Here is an 18789-nt window from a genome sequence, read left to right as displayed (position 1 = left end):
TTGTGATTAGTCTTTTTCAGTTTAGAAGATCTTGTGAACTGTTGAATAGATAGAGGAGAAGATATTCACAGCAGTTTTTTTGCCCTTGGAATAAACTATGAAGACTTAAAACCATGAGGTTTTCAGAACATAGCTACAGAGGAGCTGAAAGCAGCATTTCCAGCAAAACTGTACCACATCTTGCCTGCAGAAAATTAATAGGGGATAGATAGTCCACTTGTTTAACTTAGCTGGTTATGCAGAATTACTCAAATAGTTTAATGAATAGCATAAAATACATATTTTTGACCTCTTTATTTTGGACATTGTCAGAAGCAGACTCTGTTTATTTTGCAGTGTGAATTCATTTTTAAAAGGCCTGGATTTTCTGTAATTTGCAAACCAATTATTTCAGAAAACATGTAATTCTAGGACTCTTTTCTGAAAGCTGTTTCCTCGGTACTTGGATAAGATCTAAGTTTTCATAAAATGTGTTGGGTCAGCCGATACTTGAAAAATAGTCCCATTGGGCTGTGTCAGCTTGGGTGAGCACTTAGAATTTTAAGTTCTGTGAATCCTGGCCCAAGTGTTATGCTTTGCATGAGTAATTTATCACATACCTCAGCTGATATTGTAATTTCAAATTACAATTTACAATTGTAAATAGTATTTAGATGTTTCTTAGGAGATTATTCTAGAGAACTTATAACATTTTATGATCCATTGAGAGAAAGCAGTGAGACAGTAGCAGTTTTGAATGTTCTAGTAGAGAACCTGGGTGGTTAACATTGTGTATGTTTACTTGCTAATAACACTGTTGCGCAGTTCTTCCTGGCAGCTCTATTTCTTAATCTCTACAGGATCAAAACTGACATGAGTCCTCTTCTGGGGGCTGTTGAGTATCTAGGGCTCTAGTAACTACCAACCCACCTGTGGCTGAAAAGAATTGATCTGGTAGTTCAGAAGGACAGACTGATGTGCTTGCTTGCATGTGTCTGTTGGTGGTTTCTCCTGCTGAGAAGCAAAGACTCTAAGGGCAACTCATAGTTAAATTACTGGTTGGGAAACGTGTTTTTACAAGGAATTAAGAGTTACAGAGTTTGTTAAATTTGCTGCTGGCTAGAATGTTTCCTTGCTGAATGAATACTCAGTAAAGACAGGTGCAGTAAAGACTTTTCTTCTGGAAATGATATAATGTAACATTCCTGGTCAGGACAAAATTCTTAAATCACCCAAGTAGTGGCTAAGTCAAGCAGAATGAAATCAAATGCACTACTGGAGTTTGTAGTGTAACCTTGTAAGTATCAGAGATGTTAAAAATATTCTAGTGGGGTTGAGCTTTGCTAATTTGAATATATGGTTGTTCTTGTCTTAGAAATTCAAGAAATAAAGCGAAGTATTTGTGGGAAACCCATTGGTCACACGGCCTGGCTCTGTTGTTGTGTTAGTTCCTATACCCAGTTGGCATAGCTGGGGTTTAGTTCGTTAATGATGGTACTTCAGGCAGTTACACGCACAGCCTAGATGAAGAGACTTCTGTACAGGGAGTGGAATAAGAATTGTCACCACGGGGCCACATGTTCTATCTTAACTAGAAATTGGGCTGAGGGGGGTGGGGGGAGGAAGGTTGTGCCCATTTGAAATGTTGATTTGGGTGAGTTGTGGTCATAATGAGAAGGTCTGTTGTAGTCTGTTTATTACTTTTAGCAGTGTTTCATTAGCACCCAGCAGCTTTGTTCTGAGGTGGCCCATGATGTGGTTTCCCACAATAATAATTTCCAGTCCAAGGGAGACATTTGAAGGGTTGGGTTTGAGAGTTACTCTTGAATCAGTCTGCTTGGCTTCTTTGTTCTGAATTCATTTTTTCAATTTTGTTCTCTTTAAGTATTTTTCAATGCTTGGCCCAAAATAATGAAGTAGATAGAGAACATATTTCATGCTTACTTGTGAAGTATTGTCTTTGGTACAAGTGATCCTTGTTTCTGGCCAAGAGTATCTTCATTCACTTACAGAAGAGTTTAACAGTTTTCCACATCTTTTGTCAAAATAGTTGTCATGAGTATTAAAAAATCAAAAAAGAAAAAGAAGGGGAGGGGATGGGGGAGAGAAAGCTTGATCTCTTATATTTTGATTTATATGCATATATAACTTTCTACATGACATTTTTGATTATATTATATATTTTACATTTATATAAATGAAAGTTTTCACAAATAAATAATTGAGTTTTCCCATCAAAGTTCTAGAACCGGTAGCTGCTGATGATTAAGGGTATGTATATCATTAGTTTATGTTTTTTAGTAGAGGAAGTTGCTTATAACAGTAAACTTTAATTCCATCTCCATTAAATATAAAGTGACTGCAAAGGGTTGTTACTGACTATAGTAGCATTCTCACTAGAGAGGGACTCTAATTGAGCTTGCATATTTTCATGTAACTTAGCTTGGCTTATGAGATTTTTGGTTCAAGTGTGCATTATGGTGAGATACTGATGCAGAAAAGTTTTATGACAAGTGTATCTCTTGAAGGAACTGAAATTGCTTCTTCTTGAGTCTTAAGCTGCTGAATTACCCCTTGCACTGAAGATGTGTTAAAGCTAAATATTTCACTCATGTTTCACTTCTGAGGATCTTCTGAACACTTAGGAAGCATTTCAGGAGTTTCATATTCTTCACAACCATATTCTATATGGATATGATTATTTTAATAATTGTTTGAAGCACAATATGGAAGAAATTTTTCTATTTCACACTTGCACTGAGTGCTCTGAACTTTTCTAGTGCTTGATAATGGGTCATTTGTAAAGTTTTCGTAAGAAAAAGTGAAGACCAGGGATCTCACTGTATAGTGATACTTCAAAGAAATATTTTTATTTTTATTTTTCCTTCTCTTTGATGTTTTTGGAATAGTACAAACTTCAGAAGCATTTATATTTTTGAGCATAGTGCAAGCCACAGTACACTTGATCTTAGTCAAAAGTCTGGGAAGTGATCCTTTTTGGTCAAAACTGGGTGAAGTTGTTCATTTTAGTTAATTGCTTATTGTGTTTCCAGTGCTTTTTCATATAATCATTTAGGTTGTAAAAGACCTCTAAGATCATCAAGTCCAACTGTTAACCTAGCACTGCCAAATCTACCACTAGACCATGTCCCTAACCACCACATCCACACATCTTTTAAATACCTCCAGGGATGGTGACTCAACCACTTTCCTGGGCAGCTTGTTCCAATGCTTCACCACCATTTCAGTGAAGAAATGTTTCCTAATTTCCAACTTAACCCCCCCTTGGCACAACTTGAGGACATTTTATCTTGTCCTGTTGCTTGGTAGAAGAGGCCAACCCCCAGCTTCCCACACTTTCCTTTCAGGTAGTTGTAGAGAGCAGTAAGGTCTCCCCTGAGCCTCCTCTTCTCCAGACTAAACAACCCCAGTGCCCTCAGCCGCTCCTCACAGGACTTGTGTTCCAGGCCCTTCACCAGCTTCGTAGCCCTGCTCTGGGTACGCTCCAGGGCCTCAATGTCCTTCTGGTACTGAGGGGCCCAAAGCTGAAAACAGTACTCGAGGTGCGGCCTCACCAGAGCTGAGTACAGTGGGACGATCACCTCCCTGGTCCTGCTGGCTGCACTATTCCTGATCTTGGCCTTCTTGGCCACCTGGGCACACTGCTGGCTCATGTTCAGGCGAGCGTCGACCAACACCCCCAAGATCCTTTCCCTCTGCACAGCTTTCCAGCCACTCTGCCCCAAGCCTGTAGCGCTGCATGGGATTGCTGTGGCCAAAGTGCAGGACCTGGCACTTAGCCATGTTGAACCTCATCCCACTGGCCTCTGCCCATTGACCCAACCTGTCCAGGTCCCTCTGCAGGGCCTTCCTACACTCTGGCAGATCATCACTCATGCCTACCATGGTCTTGTCTGCGAACTTGCTGAGGGTGCACTCAATCCCCTTGTTCAGATCATTGATAAAGATACAGAATTGAATGGTTTTAAACAACTCCTATTAACATCTTGACCTTGTCACTGAAACTTAAGATAGTATTTAGTTTCTTCTGATACAACCTGCATCCAGTGACAGAATTCCTGAAGTTAGCTCTTCATCCAGTCTCAACAATTGTATGCAAATGTAGCTGTTATAATATTGTTTTGTTCTTGCTAAAACAAAAACAGAAGAGTTTAAGTAAAGGAATGTCTAAAACATTTTAATTAAGAGAAAATAGTAATTTTCTTTTGGGCTTATATCATAACAAATGAGATGTCAGTTTTTCATGAAATGTTACTGGAGGCTTCTTGAATTTTACAGAAATTGAAGAAACTATTTACAAATAAAAATTTAGATCCTTATTTTACCCATCCCCCAAAAAGGAAAGTAATTTTTAAAAATTGTATAGGAAAGAATCTTTCATAAGTGTGTTGCTATTTGCAACGTCATTATATGTATATTTTTACACATTGTGTATTTTCCCACTGTGAAGCCTAACTGGGCAATTTAGATACAAAAGATGATCCCTTACATTTGTAATAGATGTCTTGATTCCTTTGTGCTGCAGGGGAGTTAAGCAGTTGTGTATCTTAGTAACTTTGCATCTGACGCTTAATTTCTTTTATTGGCATGAGCATCTGTGATAGCAAAGCTAACAGATTTTATTTTATTTTTCTCTATGAGAAGTGGTACACAATTTACATGCATCAAATCATCATTCAGTGCGGCAATTTCTTTTTCAAGGTTTTCCAAGGAAGTGTCCCTTTCTATTCCTAATATTACTGTTCAACAAGTTGTTACGCTGTCAATGAAAGGAAACTGTTAACATGTTTTACCAATGTTAATGGTTTGTATAATAACACTGTCTCCACTGAACTGAATAGTCACAGAAAAATAGTCTCAGATATTCCATGATTTTTCTCCACCTTTTTGTTTTGCCATTAACTGCTGCCATTTAGTGCCTAAGTCTTCCTCTTCCCTTTTAGAAGCCCCTGCAGTGGCAAATGGAAAATTGCATCTGCTACGTAAAAGTGATTCTACTGCTTGTCCCTATCTCCAAATCACAGGAATAATAGGATAGTATTGAGCTGTAGATTGCCCTCAGACTTCTGATTTCACACCCTATTTACTTGTTATGACACTGCAAGAGATTTAATATGCCCTGTTTAAAGGAAACGGCTCATTCTTGAGGTGACAGCATATCAAAAATATATCACAAACATGTCACTCTTTACCTAGACATTTCTGAGCCAGTGTTTTGTTAGATTCTAAACTTTTACCCACTTTTCCAAGTTGATTTAGCCAAAACTTTTTAATAATATGTCACCACAAGATAGCTGCTTTCTCTGGGACAATTTGCTATTAAAACCTTTATCTTTACCAATTTCTAAACTGACATTTTGTTCACGTTTTTTACAGTGTTCCAAACGGTGCTTCTCCTGCATTTTCTTTAAATATTTTGTTGTAGTTGTTATGGTAGATGATCCATTGACCATTTTATCTGTCAGTGTTGTATTTGTTGTTTTATTGACGTTTCCATGATTCATTTAAGTATGCTAAATATTTAAATTTTATTTTATTTTATTTTATTTTATTTTTAGGCCTGTTATCTGAAAGCAAGATAATCTCCTTGTTCTATTCATGTTAAGCAACTGATAATTGCATCAGTTGTTATTCATCTTTTCCCTTCTGTACACATTTAAGCTTCAATGGAGCTTCAATGACTAATGTCATGTCCTTAACTAAACATTTTCCTCTTAATTCCAGCTAAGGTATTATTTGATGTTTATTGTCTGGTACTAGCAATGTATTTTTTTCCACACAAGAGGCTGAAAAAGTATTTTAGGAGACCAGCATTTATGAGACTTTTTAAAAACTATTTTTTTTTTTCTTTCATCACTGGATCATCACAGTAATTTTTCTTCACTCAATATATAGCAGTGTGAGAAATAAGGCTTTTGACTTATACACATGCATTGGTGTTCAAAGCCCTTGCTATAAGACTGAGCCTTTAAGAATATTCTGAATGAAGGATGGGAAAGATTTGTACGTGTAAGAGATAAAGACACTTCTTCAAGAGTATGAAACAGCTAAAAAAAAAAAAAAAAAAAAAGTTGCAAAGACTGGAATAGGAAATGGAAGCAATACCTTTGTGTTCATGCCAGCTTCTTGAAGGGAAAGAGAGATAAAAGAACCAGGGGGAGTAGTGAAGGGGCATTTACCTTGAGAAAAGCCTTTATTAGAGTTATGCCCATTACTTACCAGAGATTGCAAGTAACAATGGAATTATTGTGGGGCTAATTGAGATGGGGATGTGCATGAGCTTGAGATGGAACTTGGAAGTGATGTGCGTGTTGCAGTGTTTTTTTCCTTCGGTTGTAGTCTAGCAGCCCTGTTCTTGTAAATGTTTATGTTAACTGTAAGAGATTGTCCTCCTGTAAGTGGAAGATTAATGAACGTTTCATCATCATTGTCTTTTATTTGATAGATACACACAAGAGCTATGAAGCAATTCCCATTCCCAGTTGCCACTACAGAAGCTAAAGTGCTACTAAAGGGCCAAGAGAAGAGTTCCGGTCTCTGCATCTCCAGGTACTTACTATTCCTTGAAATACAACAAGCTGTAGATAAATACCACCTTACTTAACTGGTCTTAAGTCTTTGGAAGGCATCATACAAAATAATCTAAATTAGTGGAATATGTTTAAAATTGCAGTATTTTTATCAGAATATTTTAAGGGCTTTAATAGCTGACTCCAGTTGGCTATAGTGTTTCAGGAGGTGATCTTCAGGAAAATACCAACATTGCACCATTAATATTAAAAAGTCAGCCATGTGGTTCTTTCATCACAAAAGATCAGCTCTAAATGTGAAAATACATAATGACATTCTTCACTTTGGTCGATAATGAGTTCCACTTAAGTCCTGGAGTAATAAAAGCAACATTTTAAGATACCCTCTAGACAAATTGTAACACTATTACATTTGTGTAGTTTGTGGTTGCATTTAATAGAGCTTCTGTAAGTGCCTGAAAGGGTGTGGTTCCTCCCAACAGGAAGGGTTCCTGTCATATGGAGCAACTTGAAGAGGAAGTTCAGGAGCAAATGTGCTTCCTGTATGAAAATAAAGCTTAAGTTGTTTATGAGTCAGCAACTTCGAGTAGGAAGAAGATCCTTCTCTATGCTTTTCCAGTAATAAATGTGTGTTAAATAATTCAGGACAATATCAGACTCCTGCTTGGTTCAATCCAACAAAAATAAGACCACAAGGCCATGCTACAGAGGTTAATTTTGGTTTGTTCATTTTAAGATAATTTTATTACCTAACCAATGTACCATGTAATTAGAACCTATAGAAAGGTTCAGCTATTGTATTTCATAAAGCATAAAGGAAGATGTCTCACATATCAGAGGTACCTGTATGTGGAAAAACTTATCTATGGCAGCACTTGAGTAGGAAAATCTTGGGAAGTTCCATTAATTGGATGCCATGGCTCTACAAATTAATGAAAAAAGAATGATTGTAGGAATTTTACCCTGAATTAAACAATAAGGTTTTATACAAAGCCTTTAATTAAAGCCATCTGTTTCTAAAAGATGAGCTGTAATTCAAACAGAAGTTTTGAATTTGAGTTAGAAAATACTGGGAAAGTTTACATGGCTTGTCTAAAGCAGGAATGAGGACTAAATGAACAATGGATTTCTGCAATCTAAAATCATTGTTTCCTTTTTTTTTTTGTTTTATTATGTTATGTAATAGTCTAGCAGGCAGCATTTTGTGTTTAAGACAGTACTGTTTCTTCCAACAGGATAATATACAGGCACAACTCTCATGTGCATGTATAAGATGATAGCCGTTACCTGAATCTAGTGGTGCTCAATTATTTCTGTAAGACAGCTTTCAAAAGAGTTTTTCTTTAAGTTATTCAAAAGATAAAATTTTACTGTCTCGAAGCTCTGTCAGAATTACAGATGGCTTTATTTGCTGGGTATGGAAGGCCAGCCACTTTACATGAATATGTCTCCATATTTGTGGATGTCATTTCTGTGAATAAGTATAACACAAAGCAAATTATTTTTGTGTTGTTCAGCTGGAGCCTAGAAGCAAATATGATTTTTTTTTTTTTTTTCCCCTCAGGTATTAAGTCTTTAGAGTAGTACTTGTTTTCAAGAAGTACTATGGACAACATGAAAAAAGTTGATGACAGCTCTAGTAATGATGGAGTTCTGCTTAGAATGGGCCTCAATGATAACAAAGCTGGAATGCAAGGTTTGGATAAAGAGAAAATCAATAAAATCATCATGGAAGCTACCAAGGTTGGTTTGATTACTTTTTTTTTTTTTTCCTCCCAGTACATCATCTCTTTCCCAACATCGTAAGCCCCTCTTCTTCCCATCCCCAGATTTTATCCCTCACATGTGTAGATGGAGGACAGCTTTTAAGAAGAAATGTATGTGTGGGGAGGGAGTGCAGGTTAGCATACCTGTGGATTCATGCACAGGGACTTAAAGGAACACAACTGAATAAGTCATTAGGTGTTCCTTTTTTGCCTGAAGCAGTATATATAAATAGCACTGCATTGTTCAGAGGTATTGTGAAGGTTTCAGCTTCTTTAGGCCGTTTTTCCCCTTTCCAGTCATTTTGCCTGTCCCATCACCCAAGCAGATCTACCTCTGTTTGTTACTTTTCCATAACTGATGAAGTTGATATTTTTCTAATACTTTCACTAGAATTCCATTGTCCCTGTCCCTGCTTTTGTCCTTCTTAAATGGTACTTGAGAGAGGTGGCTAATAGTGTGTGCCTTTGTATCAAAGATCCACAGAGGAGGCCACAAATCTAGAAGGCACTGAAATATTATTCCTCTTATTTTTTCTTTGCTCCTGCACATAGGCACATCAAGGCTTCCATTGATTTAGATGTTTCTTTTACTTGTTCCCTATGTCTTGAAAACTTGGCTCTTTGTCATATATATGCCTCATAACAATATTTGGAAAAATTATTTCTGAAGAACACTTATTGTTTCATCACCTGTTTTGAAATGAATGAGCTGTAAAATAGGCTTTCAAAACAGATATACAGGCTTCTCTGTATTAGGATATAATTCTGTCAATAAAGCAAGAGAATATAATGCCAGGTATAGTTCAAGAAATCTGAAAATAAGCTTCAGTTCTTTCTGAAACTTTCCTTCTTCTGCAGTCCTTTCAAAATTAAACCTACAGACACTACCCACAATTGTATTTCATCAAAAACTTATATAATTTCAACTGTGAAATACTACAAGAGATGTAAAACAAACAAACAAAAACAAAGTAAAGCATAACCCCACCTGCTTTAATAACAATCTTAAATATTTGTGTTGCTTCCCACACCAACATTTTGGTATTGATTTCTTTCGATGAGACTCTACATATTTAATTGCAGAGGGGAGAAAAGATGATATGTATATCTGATGAAGAAAGAAAACATACCCTGATTTCTATTAAGTAATAAGATATGACATATAGTCCTTCTATTAATTGTTTTTACCATTATTATAAAAGAGAATATTTTTGCTTTTTCAAGTAAATGCCTGGTTCTTATTTGACTGTTCCTGAATTCTTGGCGTCAGTGCAAGTTTGATAGTCAGAGACTTTGAACTACAAATTTGTCTACTTCTGCTGATTTTTATCATCTGGTTCAACAGAAAATGGTGCCTCTTCCTACAAATGTTATTTCTATTGTAAGAGGAAAATATTTTATTTCCTGGTTATGAGTTTTCCACTCTTCCATTTCATTGTATGGCTTTTTTCATTTGTTATGAGTTGGGAACAGGGATGTCACAACATACAATCTCTACATTGTTGTCTTCTTTGTATGTTTTCAATACATCTCCTCTTATTCATCCTTTTTCTTGAAGGAGCAAACTACATACTTAAGAGTGAGGAATTTTATGCCTATTTGCTCTTCATCATCCTCTTCTAAATAGGTTCTAGTTCTGCAATGCCTTTCAAGGTCAAATGGTTAGCTAAATACCCACCATTAGAAGTGGACTTTACTTTTATAATGCCATTATTTCCATGTGGAAATGTGTGGAAGTTTGACAAAATGCTTAAAGCAATTTCTTTTTGAGCTTTATATTCCTTATTTTGAGGGTATTGTAAATAACAGTTTGTCATTTATCTACTGTTTTGGAAATTTTATTAAGTTTTAGAACAAGTTTGTGTTTGTTTGTTTGTTTTTTAAACATAGCACGTTCTCTGAATTGTCTCTTACAGTTAGAATGGGTCTGAGAAGGAGGAATGTTGTATTTGTGTTATGTGAGGAGAGATATGTAAAATGCCACTGGTCTCTTGTGTTATATAAAAGTCCAAAGCAAATGTTGTTGGTGGAAAAGACAAAAAAATAAAAAATAAAACCTTACTGCTTTTGCAATTTTCTTCAAGGGTTCCAGATTTTATGAAAATGAACTTAAAAAAGATCAACAAGTTAACCAACGAATTGAAAAAATGATGCAGCTAAAAGAGAAAATTACACAACAACAGCTCTTGAAAGCGCAGTTGCAGGTACTAATCTTGTAAAGACCTTTTTTGGAGAAAATAGCAAATAAACATTTTGGTGTGTTTTAATTTACTGCAGTAAATTCTGTTGATAAGCACAATACTGGCTGCTGTTTTGATGTTAGTCATGAGAACAAAAATTTGCACGGTGTCTTGAGGATGTAAGCTTAATAAAAATTAGCTGGAAGAAGATGAAATAAGTTCTAAGACCTAACTAAAACGTTTTTATTTGAATAGAATGAAGAAAAGTAACTCCTGTTCTTTGAAATCTGTACAGTTTAAACAGATGTCATTATGGTTTATGGAAGATTCATTAACTGCTTTGTCAATAAGTATCATAGAAGTGTTGTCTACTTTCTGTTCTTAGAATGTGTATTTTTGTGTTAAATGACCTGCAATGGAATGAAGGTAATCAGAGCTGTCAACTATTCTGGATTTATTCCTTGTCTATACTAATTAGTAAAATAAATAAAAAATAATAATGGCAAGCAGTCACAAGAAATACAAGTGTCCTGGATTAGAAAGATGAAGGAACTATTTCTCTTCTCACATGCTAATGACAGAGAATAGTATCGTAAATATTACTGTGGGTGAAATATCGTTTAAAGAAAACTGAAGCACCAGGTTTCACACTATACCTTCTTAGACACAACAAAATTAAAGTCACTTGTAGAGGCTTAATTTGCTTCTTTTTTTCATTTGTACTGTGATTCAGTCTTTAATTACATGATTGCATGCTATTTTTCCCTAACAGGAAAAATTTCCTGTTTCATTCAGTGAAAAGTGCAGTGTTCACTGAGTGAGCAGTTACTCATTATTTACTGTTGTACTCATTGTTCAATGGGTGGCCCCAAACCTTATTTGTTACACACTAGTCTAATCCATCTTTAAATGCAGAATTACCGACTTCCTCTTAGGCTTTTCTATGTTGTACACTCTTTAAATTATTGCTGCAATACTCAAACAAAGTAGAATGATATTTTTGTTTTGCAGATGAAGAGCTGAGGGCACAAAAATAAATTAATCACACCCATTGATTTTGAAAGCCATTGTGATGACTGCAGGTCCTGATCTTTGTTGTACAATCTTTTTATTTGTTCACTGTAGATTTGAAGATCACACTGCTAAATTAGATGCCAGTTTCTCAAATTTGAGTCCAGAAAAGCTTGCAAATACAGAGTCCCTCTGAAAAAAAAGTTGTTATAAGCCTGTATGCCTCAACTATTTTTGTTTATTTTTAGCATGATTCAGTTATGTCTCTGCTAGTCATTATTGTTAGTTTTCTGGGGTAGCATTTGAGTCATTTAATTATGCAAATTACTAAATTATGAAGCATGAAAACATACTTCCACTTCCATCCTTCTTTCCAACAGAATCTGTTATTCTACAGAGGACAGGATTTCTTATAAAATGAATTATGCGGGTCTTATAAAATTAGTGTGAGTATATAATTAAAGAATGTGTAGTGCATATAGTGAAAGTCAACATATTTGAATTGCTTTGACTACCTTTGTCTTTCTGAATTTGATTCTTTGATCTTGTAAAATTAATGTTGTTTTCTTTTAATGATTTGTATGAAAATTGCTACATATAAAAGCAAAAAGAAGCGTAAAGAGAGAACATACTTCATGTGGTTCTTACTAAAACCTTCATTTCAAGCCCCATGTTTGCCACTTGCTCAAATAAGTCTCCTTTTTTTTTTTTCTGATTGAATAACTGTTAAGTTAGCTGCCATAGTGCATGAGGACTGTTACTAGAGGGTGATGAGAGGTGCACTTTTCTGATGGCTAATTTCAGATCTTTGCCAATCAAGTTGTAAAAAATCTAGAAATCTTGGATATTTGTTCCATCCCCTGTATGCAAATAAGTTCTGGTCCATGATTGTTATTACCCTAATTGCTTTATCACAAGTTCTGACCCTTTTGCACTCTTCTGTACTTTCTTTCTTTTTTTTTTTTTTTTTAATCCTAAATCTATTTCTTTTGTCCCACATCCCCACATTAACATCAGTTGTCCTTCCAAAGCAGTTTCTGTCTACACCCCCAGGGTCTGTGATAAAGTCCTCAGTCTCCTGTTTCAGCCAGTCTTTATCTCTTTGTCTGGGTTCCTCAATGCCTCCACCATTTGCCATCAGTTACCTTCCAGAAAATCTTCCCCAGGCTGTTATCTCCACTTTCAGTGTCTCAAGTTGTCTTTGTCCTGTATGGATTCCTTAATATGCACTGGGTATTATTTAATCACCTTCTTTAGGTCTTTCAGGTATGGATATACTTGGCTCTCATTATCACCTTTTTCATTATTATCATTTTCTATCACTTTCTTAACAACTCTTTGTTTCAGTACTACCTCCTGATGTAGTGTGAGAGAATTTGTTCTCTTACGGCTTATAAGTGGGAGACACTCTGGAATTACAAATTTGTCTGCAAACATGAGTGCTGCAAGTTTTCATCTTCAGGTCAAGTTGTGTTTGTAGGACAGTTAGAGATTGAGATATGGCTTCCTAAGCTGGCAGCCAATGCAAGTGCTGTGATGTAAAAATAAACCAACAAAAAGTTCCCACATACTGGATTTTTTGGAGAAAATCCAGGTTACATAGGGAAACAATAGCATAAATGAAATACAGAATCTGCAATGTAATACTGTCTTTCTCATCATTAGAGTCTATGTGTGCCAAGCAATAGTTTGAAATTTTCCTAGTGAATGCTATTCTCTCACAAGGGAAATAATATACTGAACCGTATCATACATTTTTTTTTTTAAGTAGTATCATTATTTGTTATCTCTTCATCTTGTCAGATGCTTTTACAAATATAAAAGATTTTGAATAATCCTTTTATATTTTTCTTTGATAAAGCAAATTATGACAGAAAACTTGTATTTTGCATAAGATAAAGAATGAGAGGTTACTCTTCTCTTTAAATTGTATACAAGTAACTGTAGGCAAAAGTAAACTTACACATACAGGTCATACATTTTAGGTTTTTTTGTTTGTTTGTTTGTTTGTTTTTTTTTTATCTAGCCTAGAAAATAAATAAAAATAATTTTAAAATGTTGTACCTTTTTACCTTCAAAGGAAAACTAAAAGCAACTTTAAAAAACTTTTCTACCTGGCTTGCCTCTAAGAGCTTTTCATAACTTTTTTTGCCCTACTAAAGAGAGATTTGCACAGGATTCTCTGAGTAAGTCTAGGTGTCTTTTGTTTTGGCATATTACTTTTATTAGTCACTGTTACTGAAGTTATATTTTCATATTTCTCTTTAGTGTCATTTTTGTTCAATCTTTAAACTGCTATAGTATCTGATGAATAAGTATCATGTTAGGAATACACTGGGGGAGTAAAAGCAAAAAAGTTTGTTATAAATATGATAAATTGAAATACAGAAATTAAGTAGCTAGAATAGTGATTGACAGTAAAGTATTTCATTAAAGTAATTAATGAATTTATAAATAGCCTGAGAATACTTTATAAATATAATTTAAAAACAAAAGGATGCTTTCCATGATGACAGTGTGACTTGACCTCTTGATGAATTTCTAGTGTAAAGAAAATAAGCTTTGTTCAGAAGGATTTAAGTGAAAGAAGAATGGAAGAAACTTCTTCTTCCATATTTATCATGTGAATAACTGGCTTTTTTTTGTTATTTGAATGGCTTGCCAGCAACACTTTCCACTTGGGCCCTTAATCTTTCTAAAGCAGTTTGCTTGGCCTCAGGGAGCTCGGTGTACTTTTCTACATGTAACAGCCTAATCTGAGGCCCCAATTCCCTGCTCAAACGAATTTGGAGCAAACCAGAGAAAAGACCTTTTCAGATAATTCAGTTGGGACATACATAGTTGCCTGTCTGTGTTCAATGTCTTCAACTTCAAAGGATGAGATTTTAGATTAGGTGTTTTTTGTTTTTTAATTAAGCTGCTCTGCCAAGAAATAAGAAGGTAACTCTTCAAGTAACTGTGCAAATTGCACATAAGTATTTCTTTTCAGATCATAAACTCATTGCAGTTGAGCTAGAGGCATTTCTGCAGTGGTACCTTAGTGCCATGAATGTGTGTGAGTGTCTTTTTACTTCTGTCCCGTTCTGCAATGGGTGTTTCTTGAGCTCTGGTATGCCTGAAGCTCATTGCTAACAGCAGCAACCTTTTGTTTGTGTAAATATAGCACAGTCATTAGCGTGGCTGGATAATCACAGATAGCATTTTGTTCTCTTTTTTTGATACTTTCTCTTTTGCTGAGAACTATGTGTGGTGCTAACAAAAAGCATAATAAGATGTGTGAACAGTTGGCTGACAGTCAGGCCCAGAGGGTTCTTGTAAATGGGGTTGCATCAGGCTGGCAACCTGTCGCTAGTGGGGTTCTCCAGGGCTCCATTTTAGGACGTCTTCTTCAGTGTTTTCATAAGCTATTTGGATGAAGGACTTGAAGGTTTTTTGAGCAAGTTCTTGAATGATACCAAATGGGGTGGAGCTGTTGAATCTGTCGAGGGTGGTGAGGGCCTTGCAGGGAGATCTGAACAAATTAGACAGCTCGGTAATTGCCAACAATATGAAGTTTAACAAGAGCAAGTATCAGATTCTGCAGCTGGGAAGGGGCAACCCTGGTTATATGTACAGACTGGGGGAAAAGAGGCTGGAGAGCAGCCCTGCAGAAAGGGATCTGGGGGTTCTGGTCAACAGCAAGCTGAACACGAGCCAGCAGCATGCCCTGACAGAGGGGCAACCCTACCCTGGGGTGCATCAGGCCCAGCACTGCCAGCTGGGGGGAGAAGGGATTGTCCTGCTCTGCTCTGTGCTGGGCGGCCTCCCTGCGAGCACTGTGTGCAGCTCTGGGTGCGACAGTATATGAAGGACATAAAACTATTAGAGGGCCCTAAAGGAGGGCTATGAGGATGGTGAAGGGTCTAGAGGGGAAGACAAATGAGGAGTGGCTGATGTAACTTCGGATTATTCAGCTCAGAGCAGAGCAGACTGACGGGGGGATTGTGGTCTACAGCTTCTTCACAAGGGGAGCGGTGGGGCAGGCGCTGAGCTCTGCTCTCTGGGGACAGCAACAGGACCCGAGGGAACGGCATGGAGCTGGGACAGGGGAGGGTCAGGCTGGGGGGTTAGGGAAAGGTTCTGCACCCAGAGGGTGGCTGGGCACTGGGACAGGCTCCCCAGGGCAGTGGGCACAGCACTGAGCCTGCCAGAGTTCCAGAAGCATTTGGACAATGCTCTCGGACACGTGGTCTGATATTTTTGGGTGGTCCTGCGCAGACTCAGGAGTTGGAGGATCCTTGCGGGTCCCTATGATTCTATGATCTTAACAGAAAATTTAAGGCCTATTCATTTAAGTAATGCACTCATAGTTTCTGGCAGCGCTTGCTTTGTACCCCATTCATAGTAGAAAGAAACAGATTTCAGAAACAAACACAAGATCTACAGGCTTGTTAGTAAAAGAATGCAAATAAATTAAGAAGCACAATAAGTTTGTTTTTGTGGAGGGATCTGGATGCTGCTGATTCAGAACACCATGGAACTGATCAAGTGCACAGTCTACTAATAGGAGATTTATCTTTAACTCTTGGAGAGAAAGGCAGTATTCTGTGTATGATCTTTTCTTCAAAATCCACTTTGCAATTTTGCTAACAATCCAGCCTTATATATGTTGCTGTAACAAATACTGGGGAATTTTATGAAGTAATTAACTTTCGTATCAGTATGTGAACTTGTTTAAGACCTTTTTTTTGATGAGACAAGATAGATGGTTCTGCCCTTTGAGTTGTTGGTCTTTTCTTTGCATCTGAGCCAATTTTCTGAAATATGTAGCATCAGTTAGGTGTTGGAAATTCACATTCCTTTAGCATATTTTCAGTTTTTTTTTTTTCTTTTTTTCTTTTTAACAACCTGCATCACAGTATAGCAAAAGCTGCATCTTCAGTGGGTCTTACCAAGTTTCTGTCTGAATCAGGTGGCTTATTTTTTCATATAAGTGGTTTTATTGTTTTTTTTGTACCATTTGCTATACCAGTGTTCTCTCTGAGAGCAAATGTTACCAGACCTTTTTTTTTTTTTTTTTTTTAAAAAAAAAAAAAAAAAAGTCTTTAGAATCATCTGTACTGTTACGCTTCTGCAAGGTTAATAGTTTTTTAGTTACTGGCTTATTTTTTTCAGGTGGACAGACTTGTGATGGAACTGGAACAGAGCCGTAACCTTAGCTGTACTATTGTACACATAGATATGGATGCCTTCTATGCAGCTGTGGAAATGAGAGACAATCCAGAGCTGAAGGAAAAGCCTATTGCAGTGGGATCAATGAGTATGTTGGTAAGGCCAGATGTTAAGCTAATACAGAAATCAGTTGCATGAATATCAAGCATAATAACATACAATAATAGCAACATATAATGACACTGTTATAAAGAGAAGTTTTATGACTGTGGAAAGAAATAACAAATAGTAGAGGAACTGTCTATTCTTATACCATGTAAGCTGGATTTTATTTTTTGGTAGAAAGTGTACTGATAAAATTTTAAAGGATGTAAGCACACAAAGGGGAAAAATGTATATTAATTCTCAACCTTGTCAGTCTTTTCTGTGTAGAGTTACATGATCAGAACTTGATTATTTAACACTAAACTTCAGTGAGCAAAACTTGATAACTGTACATTGAACTTACTTCTTCTCTCCTAAGTCTACTTCAAACTATCACGCTAGGAGATTTGGTGTACGTGCAGCCATGCCTGGATTTATTGCTAAAAAGCTGTGTCCACATCTAACTATAGTACCATTAAACTTTGAAAAATACGGCAAAGTGAGTAAAGAGGTAAGTCTGGAAAATGAAAACTCTCTAACCAAATATGAATGTACTTTGTTCTAGACTTTACCAGTTTAGATAACATAAAAAGGAGTAGTTTAACAGACAGAATGTTTAGTTTAAATGTTAAATTAAATGTTGGTTAAAATGTTAAATTCTTCAGTGACATGGATTTGAACACAAGTTAAAAAAAAACATGTGTGCTCTTGGGATAGGAGATGTTTTTCATTACGTGTCCACCCCTGCTGCAGTTTTAATGAAATCAGTAGTGATAAAGATAGTAATCTTCAAAACCATGTAATAAGCTAGTGATACCAATTGAGACCTGTTATTCTTAAAATTTCAAAATCATGGCATATAATCTAATTATTAGGAAGCTGCATGTACATAAGCAACATAGAGGTAATTATTACATATAATATATAATCATCATTTAAAATGCTAATTACTGAAGAGAGAGGCCAAGAACATTTTTGAGTTCAAGATGCAGATTTATTTGTTCTAAAAGAAGGAACGTGAAATAAAGTGCAAACAATTAGGGAGGAAAGAAGTTACATCTTGGTTGAATGCAAGTGGTTTCACTTAGAACCAGAAAAAATACTTAGCATCCAAAAAAATCATGTTTAAACAGAAAAGGGCAAGAAAAGAAAAATATTTTGTAGATCTTAAATTCATGCATGTTACAAGTTCCTTCGCTTCAATAAAATTATGACAAGATGTATTTATATATTTACTTTTATGAAGCCTCAATCTCTTTACATAAATTGAAGTAAGCTACTGACTAATTTTGGTTGAATTTGATTCTTCTCACTTCCATCTTCAGAAAGTATGTATAAATATTACGCTTTCAGAATAGATTTGAACTTGGTAATAATCTTGGAGTTCAGTATACATGCTTCATTTGTTATGTATTATGTATTTGTTAAGTATTAAAAATTATAGTTGTTTTGTGTTTATATTTATGCTCTTCTCTTGGGATTTGGATTGCAAACTAAGTTTCATTTTGTCATTAAAAACTGAGCAGTGAATCCTGTCAGTAATCATTTACAAAGAGATGAGGTGCACATGATCAGATGTTGTGATGCCTAAGAATTTGATCAAAACTAGTAAAGAAAACATGATGCAGTCATTTTTTCTTCCTTAAAAAAGAAAAAAAAAAGTTGGAGGGGAAGGAAGAAAAAGTAGAGATTTTATTCTGTTAAATTTAATACTTTGCCTTTTTGGAGGATGTATTCAGCATTAAAGGTTTTCCGATAAGTTTTGCCAGTGGCACTGACCAGTGCTCTAAACCACTGGCTGTAACTTTCATTTGAATGTAATTTAAGATGTAGATTTTCTTATCTTATATATCTGATGTCTGACAGTGCACAGATGGGTAAATCAGCTTGTGCTCATTCTGAGGTTCTGCCGGTTTCCTAGATCCCTGGAGTTTTGTTCAGGTGGTGACTGCAGTGGCTGTGAACCTAGTGCCTGTTAAGAGCTTACTCACTAAGCTTAGTGACAGT

At 36.0% G+C, this 18789-nt stretch overlaps 1 protein-coding gene across 3 annotated transcripts in view; it reads left to right on the top strand.

The window, feature by feature from the left end:
* Positions 1 to 18789, top strand: part of POLK (DNA polymerase kappa) — a 33494-nt gene that overhangs the window by 2522 nt on the left and 12183 nt on the right. For 2 of the 3 annotated variants that reach the window (XM_035309575.1, XM_035309576.1), the window contains exons 2-6: positions 6446 to 6549; positions 8095 to 8273; positions 10381 to 10500; positions 16642 to 16794; positions 17162 to 17293. In XM_035309575.1, coding sequence (XP_035165466.1) covers positions 8136 to 8273; positions 10381 to 10500; positions 16642 to 16794; positions 17162 to 17293 — 543 coding nt within the window. In that variant the 5' untranslated portion in view covers positions 6446 to 6549; positions 8095 to 8135. The remainder of the gene's footprint in view (positions 1 to 6445; positions 6550 to 8094; positions 8274 to 10380; positions 10501 to 16641; positions 16795 to 17161; positions 17294 to 18789) is intronic. The other variant, XM_035309577.1, reaches the window with a different exon arrangement.

This window comes from Oxyura jamaicensis, chromosome Z (genome assembly GCF_011077185.1).
Source record: "Oxyura jamaicensis isolate SHBP4307 breed ruddy duck chromosome Z, BPBGC_Ojam_1.0, whole genome shotgun sequence".
Classification (NCBI taxonomy): Eukaryota; Metazoa; Chordata; class Aves; order Anseriformes; family Anatidae; genus Oxyura; species Oxyura jamaicensis.
The sequence above is the reverse complement of the archived record's forward strand: the minus strand, read 5'-3'. Positions and strand labels throughout refer to the sequence as shown.